Source organism: Biomphalaria glabrata, chromosome 14 (assembly GCF_947242115.1).
Source record: "Biomphalaria glabrata chromosome 14, xgBioGlab47.1, whole genome shotgun sequence".
Lineage (NCBI taxonomy): Eukaryota > Metazoa > Mollusca > Gastropoda > Planorbidae > Biomphalaria > Biomphalaria glabrata.
Window position 1 is genome coordinate 33,180,993 of NC_074724.1, and position 21,618 is coordinate 33,202,610.

The 21,618-nt window shown below is 38.9% G+C and overlaps 2 protein-coding genes across 8 annotated transcripts in view; both read right to left on the reverse strand.

The window, feature by feature from the left end:
* Positions 1-21,618, reverse strand: part of LOC106061548 (glutathione hydrolase 1 proenzyme-like) — a 57,150-nt gene that overhangs the window by 21,200 nt on the left and 14,332 nt on the right. The window contains exon 1 of one of the 5 annotated variants that reach the window (XM_056011639.1): positions 17,630-17,778. The exons of 2 other annotated variants lie outside the window; for them this stretch is intronic. In XM_056011639.1, the coding sequence (XP_055867614.1) occupies positions 17,630-17,652 (23 nt within the window). In that variant the 5' untranslated portion in view covers positions 17,653-17,778. Of the gene's footprint in view, positions 1-6,070; positions 6,145-17,468; positions 17,603-17,629; positions 17,779-21,618 lie in introns of those variants that run through there. 2 more of the 5 variants (XM_056011641.1, XM_056011638.1) reach the window with 2 other exon arrangements.
* Positions 250-4,125, reverse strand: LOC129923006 (uncharacterized). Of its 3 annotated transcripts, none has more exons than XM_056011645.1 (2): positions 3,894-4,125; positions 250-3,449 (listed from the first exon to the last, which is right to left on the reverse strand). In XM_056011645.1, exon 2 carries the CDS (start codon positions 3,110-3,112, stop codon positions 2,591-2,593), a length of 522 nt encoding a protein of 173 aa, XP_055867620.1. In that variant the 5' UTR covers positions 3,113-3,449; positions 3,894-4,125; the 3' UTR covers positions 250-2,590. The 3 variants fall into 3 exon arrangements, with proteins under 3 accessions (XP_055867620.1, XP_055867619.1, XP_055867618.1); XM_056011644.1 differs by having other exon boundaries at positions 250-3,384; positions 3,894-4,123; XM_056011643.1 differs by having other exon boundaries at positions 3,894-4,123.

Consider the following 21,618-nt stretch of genomic DNA (forward strand, 5'->3'; position numbering starts at 1 on the left):
ATATTTATTCATTGATAATATTAATTGAATTAGCCTATATTTGCAATTAATAAGTATGAAACTGTGTCTCTTTTTTTCATAAATTAGACAAACATGACGTTTTATTTATCAATTACACATCAATGGGAATATTATATATATTTTTTATTTATTATAAATGTGGTGGGTTCAGCACAGACTACGACAACCAAAATGACGAAGCAAGTCAGGAGGCTTATTATAAGTTTAATGTACACAAAAAACCTGCCAAGGCAAACATACAACATGATTACTAACGAGCATAAAATAAACATAATTATATGGTCTAAATGAACAGACCAATTTGTAAAAAAAAATGTAAACACAACATCAGGTATAAATACCCGGTACTAGATCAAGCAAAAACAAAAAAGAAAATCTTATAGTGTGAACCAATCATCTCTTTTATGAACATAAGAGAGATATGGAACACCACCAAACATTAATAAAATAAATGACAAAGTAATTAATAAAAAATAAATCAAATAGTTCTATAGAAAACTAACATACATTGAAGAGCTTCGCTCTTACCTTTTCTTACAAAAACTATGACAATTAAATAGAACAAAGGTAGTCCGACAATGAGGACAAAACCTGGGTAGCAATATGATATATATAAAAAATAAACAAGAATATGTGATGTACAAGAAACAGTAAAAATGTGTTTACCTGCAGCCTTGGTCAAAACAATGAACTTAGGACAAACACAGCAGGATCAGACAAGGTGGTATTGGAGTAGGTGCGTAGCAGCAAGTTTCAATCGAGGACGCCAGCAGGAAAAGGAATTCAGCTACCGGGGCAGAGGTCAACTTGACCCTTTGCTGACCGGTGCTTGGTCAAGTTGAGCCGACCCGTATATTATGTCCTCCCCACTACAGAGCCCCTAGCTTGAAACGACCCGTCTCGGGGCGTTTAGCCTAGTACGTTTCTGGAAACAGAAACAACTGTTTCTTCTCTGAACAGCCATTTTCTTGGACACCATATATGTTTCCGGACTGTAGTGTACTTGAACCTTGGATTCTACAGGGTGGCCTATCAGGTTTCTCTTTGTATGAAGAATGTAGCTGGTGCTGTGGGCTTTCCATCTGGTAATCAAGGACACTAAAATCTGTCATAGATGTTTGGGAACCTGATGGTAGTGCGGTAGTAAGGGGTGAACCAAAAAGTCTCTGTTGCTGGTGGCACTGTTTGTTTCTCCTGAATGAATATGGTCTGCAGAACTTATCAATCCGGGACTTGCATGACTGACAAGCCTCAAACTTTCCGTCTCTGGATGTAGAGCCTGGTTGGGTAAGGTGACTTGCACCACGGGTGTGAATGCGCCTAGCCTGTTTATTGGCCCGTTGTCCTACTTGGTTGACTTGAGGTGAAATGGCAAGTTTGCTCCTGCTAACTAATTCGGAGGGGTGAGACTTGACAGTTTCTCTCGCAACATGCAGGGCCTCTCTACATTGAGAGCTAACATTAATAGGCAGGTGTGATGGCATCATATCTCTTATAGTGTGCTTGGATTTAAAAACGTCTTGGGTGTCTCTTACTCCTTGTCGAGAGGATGCGGTTAGATGCACTGAAGGCAACTTAATAGTGGAGTTTTGGGGAATTTCCAGCTTTATAAATCTTGATCTAAGTACAATGTCATACAATGAGGATTCTAAAACAGCAGCTGTAATAGTACTATGGACAAAACGGGACTTGACATGCACTTTAGCAAGAGGTACTGTTTTGGGTGGGATGTCTAAGTCAAGAGATTGAAGGGTCACTGATACATCCATAATGTCTTCAGGTCTTACAAAAGATCTACTGACAATAGCATCAAAAGAGCAGCCAGAGTCTAATAGACATTTAGCCCTACGTCCATTGATTAGCACTTCCTCTTCAACTTGCGGATTACGTCCAGGTGAAGATGGGTTGTTTGTGTATCCAGGAAAAAGGGCAGCAATTGTGTGGATTGGCTGTGATCTGCATTCATACAAATTGTGTGAGCGGCTGTTGTGAAAATTACACCATTTTCCTAACTTCTGCCTTTTAGGTATTGTGGGTGGATTTTCTGAAACAGGGGGCAATAGACCATTGACAGAACAACCAATAGCACTTGAGTGAATCAGAGTTTCAGGTTGTGACAATTCCAGACATTGATTCGCCACATGTCCAGACTTCCAGCAGTTGATGCAGACTGGTGCTCCATCCTCAGCATATGGGAAGAATCCCCTACTTGTTTGCGCCCAAATCAGTCCTGCAGGTGCTGTGGGGCGGTTAACTGCCCACTGAACTTGGTATGGGCTGCTCTGCCCATTTGCTTGTGGAGTGTGCTGTAAAGCCTCCAATAACTCCCCAAACCTGTTCAATTGGGAACTTACCAGTTCACACCACTGGTTTTGTAGTTGGGAGTTTCCTCGGTCCTGGCTTTCCCATTTGAGGGCCTGGTTTCTAACTGCAATGAATGTTATTGCTGGTTCCTCCTCCACCAGTCTCAGCAGTTCCCTACGTAGTGCAGAGTCGTTCAGCCCGTGGACGAATTGATCCCTCAGCCTTGCCTCGCTGAAGCACTCAACTCTCTCCCGCCTTTGTTGGCTTACCGCCACCGAGTGTTCGCAGAAGAGCCGGTGTGAGAAGTCTCGAAGGACTCTGCTATCTGTTGACGTGATCTCAGGAAGACCACCTCAGCTTCTCGCACTGGCATAGTCTGGGCAAACGCCTCAAGGAGGGTTTCCAACAAGGCTTCTGGGTCACTCTTTGTCTTTGAGGTCTGCAAATCGAGCTCCTTCCTGGCGGGGCCGCTGACATTGCTCATAATGACTGCCACCTTTTCCTGTGCAGAATAAGGCCTGAGCTCCCATGCCTCTCTTATTTCCCTTGCAAAGTCCTCAGCCGTTGGCTCATCGGCAGTGCCCCTACCACTGAACTGGCGCACCCGCTTTGTCTGTTCCGAGATTATGAGAGGCCGTTGGCAGGCCAGTTTCAGGGCCTCTAACTGAGCCCGGAGGGCAGCGACTTCAGTTTGGTCCACTCCTGCTCCTCCTTCTGGCTCTCCTTCGCTGCCCAAAGGACCGACCTCACCCCAATCCACTGCATTGTGTTTTGTCCTGTTCTCCATTGGCTGCAGGTTTTTGTTTAATACAATTATACTCTAACTTAATACAATTATATACTTTAAATAATAACTACCTAAACTACCCTGAAAGAAAAAAAAAAAACAACCGGAATATCTCAAATGGTACAATATAATAAAAAAAGTACTTGTTCAGCTTCTGACTTGATTGCAAGGTTCCGAAGGCTCCACTTATCGTCTGAAAGGGAGGTCTGGTAGACTCTTTCTTCGGATCCCACTTCTGACACCAAAAGATTCTGTGGTGGGTTCAGCACAGACTACGACAACCAAAATGACGAAGCAAGTCAGGAGGCTTATTATAAGTTTAATGTACACAAAAAACCTGCCAAGGCAAACATACAACATGATTACTAACGAGCATAAAATAAACATAATTATATGGTCTAAATGAACAGACCAATTTGTAAAAAAAAATGTAAACACAACATCAGGTATAAATACCCGGTACTAGATCAAGCAAAAACAAAAAAGAAAATCTTATAGTGTGAACCAATCATCTCTTTTATGAACATAAGAGAGATATGGAACACCACCAAACATTAATAAAATAAATGACAAAGTAATTAATAAAAAATAAATCAAATAGTTCTATAGAAAACTAACATACATTGAAGAGCTTCGCTCTTACCTTTTCTTACAAAAACTATGACAATTAAATAGAACAAAGGTAGTCCGACAATGAGGACAAAACCTGGGTAGCAATATGATATATATAAAAAATAAACAAGAATATGTGATGTACAAGAAACAGTAAAAATGTGTTTACCTGCAGCCTTGGTCAAAACAATGAACTTAGGACAAACACAGCAGGATCAGACAAGGTGGTATTGGAGTAGGTGCGTAGCAGCAAGTTTCAATCGAGGACGCCAGCAGGAAAAGGAATTCAGCTACCGGGGCAGAGGTCAACTTGACCCTTTGCTGACCGGTGCTTGGTCAAGTTGAGCCGACCCGTATATTATGTCCTCCCCACTACATAAATATGTGGCCGAGTGGTAACGCGCCAAGTTTTCAAACTTAGGGTTCGAATCTTATTGATGACTGAAATTTTCGAATATCGGGTTTTTGAGAAAAGCTCCGAGCCCTTCCAACTCTAATGGGTTGCGGTCATGAGACGGAGACGTGACGGCGCTTTGTGCTGTCCACATGACAACCTCGTTAACTGTAGGCCATAGTGAGACAGACAGACAGACAGACACACACATACATATATATATGTATATTACAGACGTTACTTCAAAAAAGAAGATAATTACGTCCTACACATTTCATGTGTCAATAATAAGTCGTTGGTTTTCCTGGCTGATTCAAGTCAACCCATTCCATTCTCCAATGGCACTAGGGAAGAATGAAAACTTATACAAATTTCTCCTAGCATATGGAAAAACAACTATACCACTATCTTACTGTCTTTCTGGGTATTTTATTTTATTTTCCTATTTGTAAGTTATGGTTCAGTGTTTTATGTATTATAGCTACTTTACTTTTTATTCTTCGGTCCTAGAGTGTCTCTAGATTTAGTGATTTTACTAATGGTGTTACTCTTATTTAATGTGAATATTTGTTTGTTATGAATCTCACTGCTATAGTTTGCATCTGTTCTAGTTTCTTTATGTTTTCTTGAGTTGAGGGGGGTCCCTAATAGAGGATGACGCATATTCTAATATCGGCCTAACTAAAGGTAAATAGCATTTTTGTTTTAGTTTGATTTGTTTAAAAAATTCAGAGAGAAAGAGACAGGGAGAGAGGGGGGGGGAGAGAAAGGGGGAAGGAGAGAGAAATAGAGTTAGTTAAACAGACAGATAGATAGATAGACAGATATATAAATATATAGATAGATAGATAGACAGATAAATGATGTTATTTATAGTGCTGCTCTATTTATATGTGAATACACATTTGTTCTAAATCTTACAGCGCTATTTGGCGTCATTCTAGTTTATTTTGTGTTTTCTTTCGCTGACGACTTCCTACGAGAGGACGCATGTCATCATATTAGTCTCGGGTTAAATGCCGTTTTAGTCTCATCTTCTTGTTTGGTTTCTAAACACTTCTGTTTTCATAAACCTTACACTGTCAATATGGGGATTCCCTGATTTAGAGCTGACTAGTTCAATACGTTATTCACTCTCTGCTTCAGACTCATACAGCGTTATAGGCCTACCACTTCCCATGCAACCAACAACTTGACGTAATCATATATGAAGTTATACAAACTTTTGGCCAAGCGACTAAAAAAAACAACAACAATATCACATGTTATTCAAATTTCTTACCATACAGAAACAAGAAAAAACAAAAAACAAACTTTAGAAAAAAATAAAATAAAAAATAAAGCTTATGTATTAAGTGTCATTGTATGGATCATTCAGGTGTTACCGACTCAGACATAATAAACCAGTGTGACTAGAAATATTTGTACCAATTGTTCTTGTTTAGCTTTTAGCTTGCTCCATGCACTATGACCCTATCACTTGTCTGGACCAGTTGGGAAAGGGGGGGGGGGAGCAGAAAAAAAGGGGGGGGGTGTATCTTTGTGAATGTTTACATGATCGCTTTTTAAAGTGCATTAAAAAAAAATGTTCACACAGGGCTCAAGAGTCATCAAGGGGACTAATTCAACTTATATCACAACATCTGTCAAGTACGATGGCTTTCCCTTGTTCGAAATACCAAACAAAATAATTAATTACCAATATTTAATTAACTGATTAGTTAACTTTTTTTTTTGGGGGGGGGGGATTATTTTTTGTCAGTTAAAAGAAATAAGTGGGTGCGAAATTTCAGCTTAATCCGAGATCGGGTGAGGGAGAAATAACGTGGACACACTTTTTTATCACGCCGACTCACAGAGAGCGTTGATATAAAGTAACAAATAACATAAACCTAATAATACAAGATGTTATACAAACTTCTTGCCAAGTACCCAGAGCTATGACTACTCACTTTTTCCAAAGCAACAAAATAAGAAACCACATGAGGACATGTGACAGATACAATGCCATCCATTTTGAAGCCAACAGACCGACACTCAGCATGAACCCAACAACACGTGATAACAAGGTGCGCACAGTTTTGATCTAATTGACTATACTCATTGAGAAGGTGGCGCTGTTCGAACATTCATTCTAGCATACGAACATGTGTGTGTGTAACTGTAGCACAGAACAGCGACACACCATTTAATGTCATTATTGTTTTCTCCACTTCTGGACCGGTCTAGTCAGTCTTCTCAGTAGACGTTATATCGCAGCAGAGTGCCAGATGGTTCAAGGTCATATCGATTTAAGTCATTGACACTGTCTATTAAGACCCTTTAAGGTTACTGCCAGACACACCATTCATGGCTTTATTAGGGTAGCAACTATTGGTGACTGCCTTGATTCCAGCTCTTCGTTACCGAACTAAAAGAAACCAGCAACATATAAATTCTTTAAAAAAAATTTAAGTCAATCTATGGCAGAGAATTCCGCACTTACAACTATATCTCTCAATAATGCTGAAGTTATTTCTCTTATTCGACATCACCAAAATAATTAATTGACTAACTGGTTATATTTAAATTGATGTATATTTTGTTAGGTACAATAAATGATCGATTAAAGTTTAAACCTAATCTGTAGTGTGCTGTGGGAGAAATAACATTTACAAACTTTTTACCAGACAGACAGATTGAGTTGATATAAGCTTTGTAAAAAATGAATAATACTAAAACTCTACATTTTACGTTTACATTGAAATGAAAACCTAACTAGAACAGTGTTAATATAATATTTCTAATCCAACTTTTATTTAATGTTGTTTTGCTAATATAACTAAACCATAGAAAAAAAAAATTGGGGGATAATTTATTCATCCGGTCTGTGACCAAGACTAAGACTAGGTATATAGAACTAAGATCAAACATCTCACCTAATGTAGTAATGACATACTGTTACACATAGTCCGAATGGCGAGAAAAAGAGGCACGTACCATGATGCAATAACGTGTTGACCAGTTCAAGCAAATGACCATCAGGAGAAAAAAAGATGAGATGGACAGTAAAAGCGCGCGGGGAAAAAAAAGCTTGGAGACTATTCCAGGAGCAAGACGGGAAGCAGTTTGTTGTGCTAGTCCATGCGTCCCACTACTTAGGTCAAAATAATTGTATTTGTGGCTCGGCTACAGGAAAGAGAACAGATATCAGTTTGAATTCTCAAAGCATCCATCGTACAACCACGAGCCAAAGACCTAAAATGTTTTTACAGATCGTCATCTCATTACGGAGGCGCGGTTGCTGAGGGGTAAACGCTTGGCTTCCGAACTGGGGGTCCCAGGTCCGAATCCTGGTGAAGACTGCGATTATTAATTTCGGGATCTTTGGCCGCCTCTGAGTCCACCCAGCTCTAATGGGTACCTGACATTAGTTGAGGAAATGTTAAGGCGGTTGGTCGTTGTGCCGGCCGGCATCATTAACCGTGGGACACTGAAACAGATGACCTTTACATCATCTGCCCTATAGATCTGAAAGGGAAACTTTACTTTACTTTTGCATCTCATTACAGATTAGTTCTGTGTGCTGACTTTTCGACAACTACACTACCCTCCAGTGGCGTAGCATCCATGTGCGAAAGGGTTCATTTAACACAGCCTGTGACGTAATAATTATGGCAAGTGGGTGTTTCGTTACGCCTGGGCTCAAGGCTCGTGACCAATTGGGGCCCACATGAGCCTTCGGGGATGATACTCTGTGATACTACATCCGATTTAAAACCACTTGCATTGGTATTTCTTTTGGTAAACATACAAACTACTCTTTTTTTTGGTCACACACACACAATTCGTCTTATAGAGGGGGGAGCCACAAACATTATATTCTTGAACCCGAGCCCACGGTTAACTTACTACTCCAATGTCGGCACCTACCTTGTATGTGAAGACCATATGCACACTCTTTTATTTTGATTTTCTGGCGTAGCAGAGGGACCCCAGGAAACGCATTAAAGACCAACTGAGGCGCAAGATTGCCGTAACTGGCAGCGAGTCGCCCCCCAATAGAGGCAGATCACAAATGCAGTGGAATAGACATCTGATACTAAATGGAAAGCTATTACATAGATCGCGATAGGAAAAGTTAAACCAACCACCGAAGTCAACGGTTTTGTCCGCATTTGAATGTGGCAAACTATGTAGGTCACAGCTAGGCCTCCTAGCTCTCCTCCTAAATTTTCGGGCCCGAACACAAGCCCTATAAAGTTCAGTAATAATTAACAAATGCGGCGGTAAACAGTGACAACACATGTCACAGGACATGACAAATTAGATGAGATATTTACGTATTAAGTCAATATATGTCAAACTGTCTTTCTGCACATATGTACGTATACACAACTAATGCTTCGCCAACGCGCTCGCAGAGGCCCAAACAATGAGAAAATATCAATCTTTACACCTTTCAACATGGCGTTCTCTTCCAACAAGTGATTGTGTCAACAGTAGGATTTAAAAATCACAACAAATCTATGTGCTTTGAGAGACTGAACGAAATAAAAAAACAAACAACAACAACAAAGAAACAACTTGAGAGGACATAATAAAGCAGGCTGTTTGGGGGGTGGTGGTGCAGCCAACAATAAGTCATAGTGGTTGGACCTGTTCCCAGGAACATTTAATGATAGGCTTAGAAGCAATGCAAACATAACATTAAATGAAGACACAACAATACAGGGAACGTAAATGTGCCTATTTAGTAAATGTGTTCATTTATTTTCATAACTCCGTATGTCTGAGACTATTCCAACAATTTATTTTCATAGCTCCGTATGTCTGAGACTATTCCAACAATTTATTTTCATAACTCCGTATGTCTGAGACTATTCCAACAATTTAGTTTCTAAATTTGTAGGCGCGGTGGATGAGTGGTAAACCGCTTGGCTTATGAACCGAGGGGTCCCGGATTCGAATCCTGGTGAAGACTGGATCTTTAATTACGGGATCTTTAGGGCAACTCTTGAATCCATCCAGCTCTAATGGGCACCTGACATTGGTTAGGGAAAAGTAAATCCGGTTTAAAAAAAACAACAACGAATACCACAATAATTTTTTTTACTACTAATACAGAATGCTCGTAATGAGCCGCTATATTAAAAGGCCAACATTCAAAGAGCTCGTATCGATCTGTTTTCAATGTAACAGATCATGGATACACTCAACACTAAACACCCGCACACCCAAGTTGTGTGTCCAATGACCCGTGCGCTAGACTATCACTGACTAAGCAGTATTAAAAAGTTAGTCATAGTAGTTAGCGCTGTGTTCTATGTTGGCCATCAACACCAAAACAAGGCAGCCTGCATCGACAGTATTTTCTGAAGGCCGGACTTTCATACATTGTCCATGTTACATCAAAACGTTGTATGCATTTTCTAATGAACTATGCAAGTGTTTCAAAAAACAGGATCGGAAAAAATAAATGGAAAATCGCAATATACAGAAAGATTGGAATAGTATGGTGTATGAGTTACATAACTATACAATCTCCTTCGTGTTTTAAGCGATCGAGTTTTAACTAGCTAGATCTAGGTTTTTTCTTGAGGTAATTGTTTTTTTGCCCCAATATGTTTTAACGCGGATAACCTACATAATGTTTGAATTTAACCAGTTCGATACCATTCGGTTTTTACAAAGCTTATACAAAGCTCTGTCTGTCTGGCCAAGAGTTTGTATATATTATTTCACCGCCACCCAATCTAGGATCAAGCTGAAATTTTGCAAATTAGTTTTTTTATCTCACAAGACACGAATCAGTTTTAAAAATTAACCAATTAGTTAATTAACTATTTGGTAATTAATTATTTTGTGTACTTGACTGAAGGGGTGGTATAAGGCAGTATAGGCTGAACTAGTCCCCTTTATAGGTTGTCGTCTGAGGCTAAGTGCAATACAAACATGAAATAGACACAATAGATAACTATACAATCTTTCATTTTCATACGCTCTTCGATTAGTTTGTTTCTAAAATGTTTTACAAGTTTCGGAAGTCTTCCTAATCCAAACCTATCGCAGAATGACCGCAGAACGACGGGGGGATGGAACTCGGGACCATCGACATCCATCACGCAATCCGCACGACCAAGCAGTCACCCTATCATGGAATTAAATTTGTAATAGATTTAGAGTGTTCTAGACTAACAATAATAAAATCTGTGCGATTAGAAAAATGTCAAAGTGCTCATTGAGACTGCGAGTAGTTTAGTTTCGTGGAGAGAAAACATTGGACGTTTATAACATTCCCATGTACATTCATGAAGCCTAGAGTAAAGTGCGAAGTTCGAAAGCATTAAGCCCGCTGGCAGCAATTTTCAACTTTGGATTTTTATAGCACTGTAACGGTCTGACCTATGAAAAAACTGATGGTATCTCTGAATTCCTCGTCCTTTGTTCTATAAAAATAGATTGGATTTAATGTATCACTAGGCTTAGTTAAAATTAAATATGAGTTCAAAGAGGTGTAGGGTAGGTATCGGCCAAGCGTACTTTACCTCGAGCGGATTTTTCCCCAGTTAGTAAGCGCGAATGGGTTGATGGAAGGTTCGAGCAGATCAAAGAAAATATATCTAAAAACATGTTTGAAAATTTAATTTTCACTATAAAGTCATTTTCTTTTTACTCCAGCGCAAGAACACCATCCACTGCACCATTTCCCCACCCTCCACAACTTCAAATAGTCTCTTTAAGCTGATGAGCAATGAGACTTAAAAATAGCCTTAAGCCCATTACCCATTTCCTTCACTCCCCGGTAGTAAAAAAGAATAATTCCACACCTCCTGAGTTTGACCTCACCATGAACTTAGCCTTTACAAGGAAAAGGAAATAGTATGTGTCGGAAGTAAAGAAAAAAGGTGGATGCGCAGTAGCAATATAGTAGTAATTTGGTAAACATTCAAATAAAAAAGTTTTAGCAATAAAAAGTGAATTGTTCGAACCTCTTGACAAATCGGGGCTGCTCGAACTTCGCACTTTACTCTATGTGTCGAATAAACAATTACATTGAATATTGTGTCGTGAATAATGTTTTTATGCAAAATTCTATTCAGTCATTTTAAGTCGATTGTGAGTTGGACAGTTATTTCACTGAATGTATCTAGAATATAGTGTCATACGATAAATTATACTATATGTTCATTAAATATTTTAAAAAAGACCCCAGCCAATAAATGAGAGCAGAAGTAATATCTTAATATTTACGGTAATGGAAATAACAGGCAATAGTATTATCAGCCCTATTATACAACCGGGTAAAAAAAAACAGACTTGGAAATGACAAGATCTTGAGATAGTCCAGTTTTGAGCAATCTATACCCAGAGATACCGAAAAAAAGTAAAGATAAGAAAAGAATACTCAGGAGTCTTGACCCACTTGACGCGTCGGGTGACACCCAAAGAATTGTGATAGGGGTTAAGAATAAATAGGAGACTAGCACAGCCCCACCCATTTACATTATGTAATGAATTGCACAGGCATGTAATTTAAAATAATATTATATTGTACATGCATTAAAGGAAGGGGACTCAAAGAGGACAGGCGTTTATTTAAAGAACATCCCAAACACAGAATAAGAAGGTCTGCCCTAAGCACAGTTTCTGTATCTACTCCGTTGTCTCATATGTCAATACTCAGAAAGACACATTCCTCGTTCCATAAGCTGGGATTGTGTAGCCACGAGAAATAGTGCATTCTTCACTAATCTTCGGACTCGAAGACAAACCTTATTATTATTATGCTAGAACAAATTTGTACAAATGCTCCTTCTTCCCTAGTGCTAGTAGAGCATGGAATGGGTTGCCTGAGCCAGCCAGGAAAACCAGTGACTTGGCAGAATTTATATCATTGATTAAGATGCATGACTAGATGCGTGACGCGCAGGACGTAATCATCTTCTTTTAGTAACGTCTGTAATTAATAAAATAAGATTCCTTTCCAGTCTAACTACTCACAGTGCAAAACATAGAGCGCACCTTCAGCCCTTGGAATGAGGTGTGCAAGAGTTAAAACAATATATTAACAGAACATACACAAATGAAACACTGGATAGATCTCTACATGTTTTAAAAAGATTCTACCAAAACTGGGCTAAGCAGGTAGACCTTAGATCGAAAGACTTGCCTTACGGGTGTCATCAATGATCAATTTTCAATGATTATTTCAAGTTGATGACAGGCAATATGCTTACTTAACAGGTCCAGAGACTCTGGATTTATGTCAATTATAAATGAGGTGGAGGCACATATGCATATCTGTCTGTTATTTATTTTATTTAAACATTAGACGTTCTCAAATAAAATAAAAGCAGAGATAATATAGATCTAGACACGTTTCATGAGTAACATAAAAAAACAAAGTTTTTTTTTTTTATCTCCCTTAAAGTAGATCTACATGACATCCTGTAAGCGTTCATATCTGGTCTTGAGAGTTATTCGCAATATGATGATGTCATTGAACGACTTTCCACGAGTAGCACTATACTCCGAATTAGCTTTATAATTATACAACGTCTTAAATGTACACCTCTCTATGGTCTTCTTCAGTTGCGAAGCGACTATGGATCATCTCGTGGAAACGAGAGGAATGCCTGTGGTCGGAACGATGTCGCCAACACATCAGTTCCCCCCCCCCCCCCTCCAAGCAGCTGATGTATGTAAAAGAACGGCAGTGCTGATACAGTTTGGGGTCAGCGGCGTCGCAGGTTCTGCTAGGGTGTAGCACTGGGTTCTGAAAGCTGCTTTAGGGTCGCCAGCTCCTGATTTTTTTCTCAGGGTTGACTCCCGAAGGCAACAAAGGTTTGAATTCAGAGTTTTCCTTCTCCTAGGTGGATAGCCAGCCATGGCTAACGAGCCCCGAAGCTTGCTGGTTAAGGCGCCAGTTACTTCGCCTTTGCCCCTTCTCCTGTTAGTGAGAACAGTTCCGCCGGACTCAATATCTGAGCCACACGTGAAGGCCAGGAGTTGGACTCGTTGTCAGAGGCTATTTGAGATGCATGCCATTAGGAAGCATTTTATAGAAAGTGGAGTGCTTGCATCCATTATCACATCCGGCAATGACAACCTTGCGTAGACCTAACCACTTTAATAATGCCAAACAAAATCGGATAAAATACTCAGAGAGACACATTTCTTATTCCAAATGCTAGGACAAATTCGTACAAGTGCTTCTTCTTCCCTAGTGACAATACGCGTGGCTTGAATCAGCCAGGAAAACCAACGATGTTAAGTCTAATTAACACGTGCGACTAGATTAACACGTGAATATTGTAGAGTTTGAGTTTGAGTTTTGAGTTTTGGCACATCGGCACAATTTAGGCCATGTCGTGCCCGTGACTATTGTAGAACGTAGAGGATACGGTGGCTGAGATGTAAAGAGAGTGGCTCCTGAACCAAGGGTTCTCGGGTTCGAATCCCCGTGATGAATGAATTTCGGGATTTTTAGGGCGCCTTGAGTCCACCCAGCTCTAATGAGTACCTAACATGGGTTGGGGTAACGTTGTTCTGGCCACACGCTATCCTCGCGAGCCACAGAAACAGATGACCACTACATGGGTCGCAAGGACTTAAATGGGTACTTTATTTTATTTTTTATTTACAAAAATGTAGGACGTAATCCTTTGATGGGAAGTCTGTAAAGTAATAAATAAGACCGCGATTTAAAATATTTCGTCACAAGAGGGCGGTGTAACGATGGCGCTACTCCCCAAGTGTTTTCACAATTTTAACAAGGTCATCTTAGGCCCATCATTTCGTCATCGAATGTACCTAAGCACTAAATGTTTTCTTGTCGTGGTGCGTGTGTATAAGTCAACATTAAATGCACAACTTCTGCACAACTTCTGTTCGAGGGTACGAATTTACCTTATTCGGAATACAATAAACCTCGTCTTCGAGTCCGAAGATAAAGTGCTGTATTTCACGTGGCTACATGGTCCTAGCAGTGACCTACATATTTTGCCACAGTCAGCGCAGATATAACTGTTGTCTACCAGTGGTCGGTTTAGGTTCTTCTATTTCCGCCGTCATCGCTTGTCATCGACAGAAGATTTCCATTTGTCTTACATGTATATTCCGCGGCCTTAGAAATAAATTTTCAGCTGTCTCGATCCAAAGCCGCCGGCAGCCAGTTGCTCTCTTCAATGTCAATTAAAGCAAGCTGGACTTTAAAGCGTTTTTCTGGTGGCACCTCTGTTCCACCAGGACCTTTGAGCTCACGTCGTCACTCATAAAGGATATGAGCCCTGCCCAGCGTAGATCTCAAATTATAAGCAGTTCCTATTCACTGCCCATACCGACATTCGCAAGAACATCGTAATTTGTAGTACGGTCTTACCATCGTATGTTCAAGATGGAGCGAGGACATCTTTGGTGAAAAGCATTCAAGAAGTCTTAGTTGCTTTCTGTATAGTACCCATGTCTCGGATCCATATATAAGAGTTGAGGTTAAACACTGCATAAGAGACATTCATAGAGCTAATATAACAGATTATAGGCAATAGGAGACAAAAGCTTAGCAATGTAGTGTGCAATTGTGATTAGTGATAAATCTGATTTCTATACAATTACTTTCGAATAATGACGTTCTTATCTATCATGTTTCTTTACATCCAATCAATATGTGGCCTCGTTTCTGTCAATATATATACGAAGGTCTTATGTAATCTACGGACTTCTTGGATTGGGTTATATTTCTAAAGACGTCTATCGTGTACCTGGGGACAAACTCTCATACACACAAAAAAACCACATGGCTAAGGTAAATAAAGAATTGACATCTTGAAGAAATGAAATTTCAGACTAATCTCAGGGTCAATATACCTTTTAGTCTAACTTATTTTAATGCAGATTGCCGAAGACCTATTTCAAGTAGCGGATATTAGGATTCATAAGTTTGAGGGTAGTTAGTGTGTGGATAGAATACCGCATGTGCTTTGGTGTAAATGTGCATGTGTGTGTGTGTGGGGTGGGGGAGGGTTTACATTAGATTGTCTGGTATCTAAGGCAAATAATATGTAGGACAAACCACGCAATGTTAGTGTACAGAAAATATAACATGTAGTCCAGAAATGATAACATTTTAAGCAGCGGCGTAGCTAGGGTGAGTGAGGGAGGTCCAAATTCGAACCCCCCCCCCCCGGTCTTCCACTTGAGGGGTCCCCCAAATGAGTGTCCAAAATTTGCTTTTACATTAAAGATTATCGCAATTAACTCATGTCTAAATGTTAAAATGCAGGGTCCCCTGAAGAGGTCAAGCCTCCTGGGACCCCACATCCCAAGCTACGCCCCTGGTTTTAAGATTTAACGCTGGCAAATATCAATGTCGAAAAAAAAAAAAAAGATACAATTCGATTAAAAAGATCAAAGAGAACCTTATCAAACGGAGATTTATTGGGAGACAATTCTGGGCATCAAAACTGGCATTGCAGAAGATCGACAGTGTTCTTATAAAGAAGCTGGACTACTGAATCGACATGGGAAAATATCTAAAAAAAAAAAAAAAAAAAAGTAAAACGCAGAAAACAGGAATCTATTTTTAAAGCAAGGACAACCCAGAATGCTATTTAAAAAGTTACACTCTATGCCCAGGTCCCTAGCCTGATACACTCCTGCTGCATTCCGAATCATTGAGTAGGCTATTTATTTTGGGCTGTAGGCGACCAGTTACTGGGTGACAACATTAATACGTTCATGAAAAGTCAAAGTCGGTTACTTAACTTTATAGTGAAATGACATATCAACAAAAACAGAAAAACAACAATAACGATTTTTAAACAAAAGTTTCCTAAGGAAAAGAACCGCTAACTGCTGCCAATTACCTCAAGATGGCAGGGTTTATCCACCTTTCTGCTTTATAAAACAATAAATTCGGACTCGAAGATAACCCTTATATATTTTTTTTTTATTCATTCGTTTATTGTCATCGACTGTGAATAATTATGCAAAATTTCAACTTGATCGTAGAATAAGTGGGAGAAAAAAGAAGACAAATGGTATCAAGGGAAATAAATCCATATATACACACCAACATCTCTCATTAAGTAGCATTTATTCCCCATATTTCGATATGAAACAAAAAAAAACAACTAATTAACTAATGTTATATACTTTTTGTCAGGTACAATAGATAACTGAGCAAAGTTTCAACTTAATCCGAGAATGGGAAGTGGCAGAAGAAAGAAAAAAAAAACCAGCTCAAACTTTTTACCAGACAAACATAGTGAAGTTGAAAAACAACAATAACGATTTTTAAACAAAAGTTTCCTAAGGGAAAGAACCGCTAACTACTGCCAATTATCTCAAGATGGCAGGGTTTATCCACCTTTCTGCTTTATAAAACAATTAATTCGGACTCGAAGATAACCCTTATATATTTTTTTTTTATTCATTCGTTTATTGTCATCGACTGTGAATAATTATGCAAAATTTCAACTTGATCGTAGAATAAGTGGGAGAAAAAAGAAGACAAATGGTATCAAGGGAAATAAATCCATATATACACACCAACATCTCTCATTAAGTAGCATTTATTCCCCATATTTCGATATGAAACAAAAAAAAAACAACTAATTAACTAATGTTATATACTTTTTGTCAGGTACAATAGATAACTGAGCAAAGTTTCAACTTAATCCGAGAATGGGAAGTGGCAGAAGAAAGAAAAAAAAAACCAGCTCAAACTTTTTACCAGACAAACATAGTGAAGTTGATATAAGCTTTGTAACAATAATATCAGCATGTAACCTTTGGCATTATTCAATACCGTAATACCTTTATTAGTGCGTGTGACTGGGAGTATACACAACTTTCGGTGGTTCATCTCATTTGAACTCTGTGCATGAAGCTGCTTCTTACAGTATGAACAGCTTTCTCAAAGATGGGCTACGAAAGGATTCCCAGTCGTTATCCTCTACACCGTCGACACAAAGGCTCCTCGCCGAAGCAGGGTGCCCTAGACAGTGTAACTCTGAGACCCACGCTTCGAGCCCTTGTTGTCAAAAAGAAAAAAATAAAGAAATTCCTTTTAAAGAATTCCTTCCGAGAGGATACTTAAAAGCAGGTTAAACTCAGAAATCTTCAGTTAAGTCAGAAAACAAAAGCAACACTATACAGCACTGAAAACTATTTCCTTTATCCAGTTTGTCTAATTCCAATAGAAATTAATCACTGTATTATAGCACAGAAAACAACACATTATACTGATACATACAATAAAGATAAAGCACTAAGTTTACATGATTAAGAAACATATAACTAAGTTTGGTGTCAGAAGTTGAGAACTAACCGAACGTGTCACACAAATCTTTTCTCTAGATTCATTACCTTATTAGTTCCTAGATTCAGATCTAAATGTTTTATGGGGGGTCTAGACTAGTGATAACGTCCACAATACAGTCACCAACTATCAAGACGTTACCAGCTCAGAGCACAGCCGAGTCCAAATTGTTTCGGGTCTAAACAGAAACAAAGACCAAGACACTTACGCCCGCCTGTGATTGTGATGCATATCAGCCGCCGTAGCTACGTCTCCCCGTGACAGCCGCCAGTAGGTAAGAAGGAAGCACAGGTATGGCCTACACACAAACTTCAACGTACAAACAGGGAAAGAAAACCCTCCCCCCCCCCACTCCTCCCTCTTACAACTCCTTAAGTCCTCGACGGTTCCAAGTACTGAAAAAAAAAAAATAAAGTCCACTTTTACATGTCATTCGCCTATTTGGTGGGCTGGTGAAAGGTTCTAATTTGTGTCAGTTGTTATCCCCCCGCCCTCCCTTTTGTCCCAACTTTTCGCACACAAAAAAAAATTAATAAAGTCTACTTTTACATTTATTTTGCCTTTTTGGGTGGAGTGGTGAAGGGTTCTAATTTGTGTCAGTTGCTAACACCCCCCTCCCCATTTTTTGACCTCACATCTGTAAAGTTTGGTTATATTAATAAGACGCAAATATGAACACCGTATGTCGCTCAACTTCCGAAAGAGATCAAATTATGAAGAACACCCACTTTTTTTTGTTTCCAGCCGAGGAGAGAAAGTGGAATGTTAGTGGGTCTGCGGTGCAGGGAATGAGAACCACTCTGCACCTAACGTGCCGTAGCGTATACTAGATCTACTGTTCACCGACATTTGAAGGACAAAACTCGGCGGCGTAGCTCAGTTGTTAAAAAGATGGGCGCGGGACGAGTCTATGTTAATATAGAACACAAGCCTATGTAAGCATATAAGTCTATATAAGCATACACGTCTATGTAAGCATACAAGTCAATGTAAGCATACACGTCTATGTAAGCATACAAGTCAATGTAAGCATACAAGTCAATGTAAACATACAAGTCTATGTAAGCATACAAGTCAATGTAAACATACCAGTCTATGTAAGCATACAAGACTATGTAAGCATACAAGTCTATATAAGCATACAAGTCTATATAAGCATACAAGACTATGTAAGCATACAAATCTATGTATACATACACGTCTATGTAAGCATACAAGTCAATGCAAGCATACACGTCTATGTAAGCAAAGAAGTCTATGTAAGTGTAAGCATACAAGTCTATGTAAGTGTAAGCATACAAGTCTATCTAAGTAATTGGTATACAAGCCTATGTACATATAGTATACAAGTCTCTGTAAGTATAGCATACGATTCTATGTAAGTATGATATACAAGTCTATGTATGCATACAATCCTAAATACATATATAAGTCTATGTAAATATATTTTAGAAGTCCATTTAAGTTTACAAACATATGTAAGCATTGTATAGGCTACAAGTCCATAAACGTATACACGTCTATGTAAGTATTCTTCTAGGGCTATGTAAGTATAAAAGTTTATAAGTAAGCAAGTGTGTTTCAGCACACATGGTTATGTAAGTATACAGTTTTTGTCAGCATACAAACATATATAATAATATACATCTATTTCATTATTCGTCTCTGTAAGTACACACATTATGTAATTACAGAAATTATGTAAGTATAGATGTTCATGTAAGTATACAAATGGATGGTAAGAAAAAAAGGGAGAAAAATCAGAAGATTGTACTTGAAAGCTCGATGTAGCTAATACAATGCTCTAAAGAAAGAGATGGTCCTATGAATGCAAGTAATAAAAATAGATGAAGTAAGATAAACAATCCGAATTCGCTCCATTCCCAGTCTCTTAGCATGAAAGAAACGCCCCTGATTATAGTCCTGGTTTAGGAGCATTACGAATGTGATTTTTCACACCAACGTTAGGGTACGTTTCCCTTACAAAATGTTTCAGGAGTTCTCACAGTCTTGGAGGATGGGACGCACGCCTACAGAGCTCTTTGTGCATATACAAGTACATACACAAGGAATTTATTTTAAAATAATGGGGCTGAAGGGCCGGGCTGCTTATTACGTTAGTCAGGACCTATTTAATAAAAAAGTTGGTAAACAGCACAGGTGAAAGATTTGCAGCAGTAGCGTCGTTCGTGTGACCGCCGACTTGAAATGTCTCGTGGAAAAAAAAAAGGGAAAAAAAAAGGGGGGGGGGGGATTTGAAACGCCTTATTTATAAGCGCGTCACTGAAGCATAGCAAGAAATGACATTCTAATAAGTGTACATTCGAGGGGCTGGTGACTTTTATTCGAGCGCGGGCCGCATCAAAACGTATGGAACTAATGGTGGGTTTAGAGAATATATATATACCTTTGTACATGATAAGTGTGCACTGAATTTAGCGACATTGGAAATTGTGACGTGACCGAAAAGACTTATGACGTTGCAGAATAAGTGTACACACAAAAGAGTAGGCCTTGCACTTCAGGCAAGAAGCATGGGAAATTGACTGCTGGGAAACTAAAGAGGGATATAGAGACATATGACGATCATCCCATTGTGTAAATAAACTGGCGTCTTAAATCAGCTCCATTAAGTAATAACCGGATATGACCCGCGGCCCTTAGTTTGTGCATCACAGATCTAGTGCATTGGATTTTAGCTCTATGTCAAACATGGCGAGATGCTCCCTTAACAGTTTATAATTTTACACGAAAATGAAAGTAGACTATGAAAATCGGGGTTGCCCGTTTTAGCCGGCATATTCACGAGGCCATTCGTTTTAGAAGGCCTAAACACTGACCATCAACGTCACAACCCGTGGGTAGTTTAGACCAATAGTTGGTTGCCATGTCGTACAGATTATATTTTGAAAAAAAAAAAGTATAACGGTCAAAATGGAGCGCAGTGGCTGAGCGGTGAAGCGTTTGGTTTCCGATTCGAGGAGTCACTGTGATATTGTTTGTTTTAATTTGAGCGGCGACCTATAAAGGGGACTAATTCAGCTTATTCCACCACTTCAGTCAAGTACAATTACTTTCCCTTGTTCAGGATACTAATTAATTAATATACAATATTTAGTTATAGTAATTAGTTACCAATAGTTAATTAACTAGTTGTTTAGTTTTTTTTTGCATAGATTCTTGTTTTGTCAGGTAAAAGAAATAATTGTGCAAAATTTCAGCTTAATCCAAGGTCGGGTGTGGGAGAAATAACGTGTACAAACTTTTTACCAGACAGGCAAAGTGAGTTCATAAAAGCTTTGTAAATAGTGTATTAGCTGCAGATATGAATCATGAAGGGTATAACGTCACGGACACAACTGGACAGTGTGAATGCTACGTCGGTTGTTAGCCTGACCCATCCCAGACTCAACACCTTAGCCTTCTACACAATAATTAACCAAGAGTCAAAACTGTTTCCAAGATCGTATTGAAAGGTCATTTTTCTCATACATACGGCTAAGTACCGGCACACACACACAATATACAAACAGCAACTTTTAAATGTCGGTGTTGATTGTTGAGGCACGATTAGGAATTAATTATTTGTTTCGTAGAAAGGGAAAGTTTTTGACTTCGAGACAATGACGCGACTAGTAAAAACGTGACCAGGTTTTGAGGAAGAATAGCGCTACGTAAACAGACAACTTTTGAAGGCTTTAGAGCGAGAGGTAGTTTTCTTGGACGTAAAGATTTAGCTTGACAACATTCGACGGTTCCCTACGTTATTATTAAACTTCCTGTTCGACATTGGCTATCAGCGTCGACCAACCTATATAGTAATGGCGTTGGCCTTTCGCCTGTGTTATTGGGTTTCGTTATTTGAAAGTTACCTCAGTTTGACTTATCTGCATAGGACAGAGTGTGGAAGAGCCTGACAGATAACCTAAATTAGTCTTCCTAAGTATAAAAGCAAGCAAAATAAAATTAAAAAAATACTTTGAAAAATTATAAAAGGAAAAGCACCGCTCAATCACTGTCATCTCAAAATATTGATAGGTTTATCTCTCCTTTTTCTAATAAACATAAAATTAATTAATTGCCTCTAATTCATTAGCTAATTAGTTGTTTTTTTTTAACTGCATTGTCGTCGACTAAGAATAATTGTGCAAAATTTGGGAGAAAAAAAAACGTGTAAAAGAATCCACCCAGACGGAC

What these genes read in the sequence shown, in the direction of transcription:
- LOC129923006 (XM_056011644.1), bottom strand. Translation starts at nt 1,790, where the DNA reads ATGGATGTATCAGTGACCCTTCAATCTCTTGACTTAGACATCCCACCC.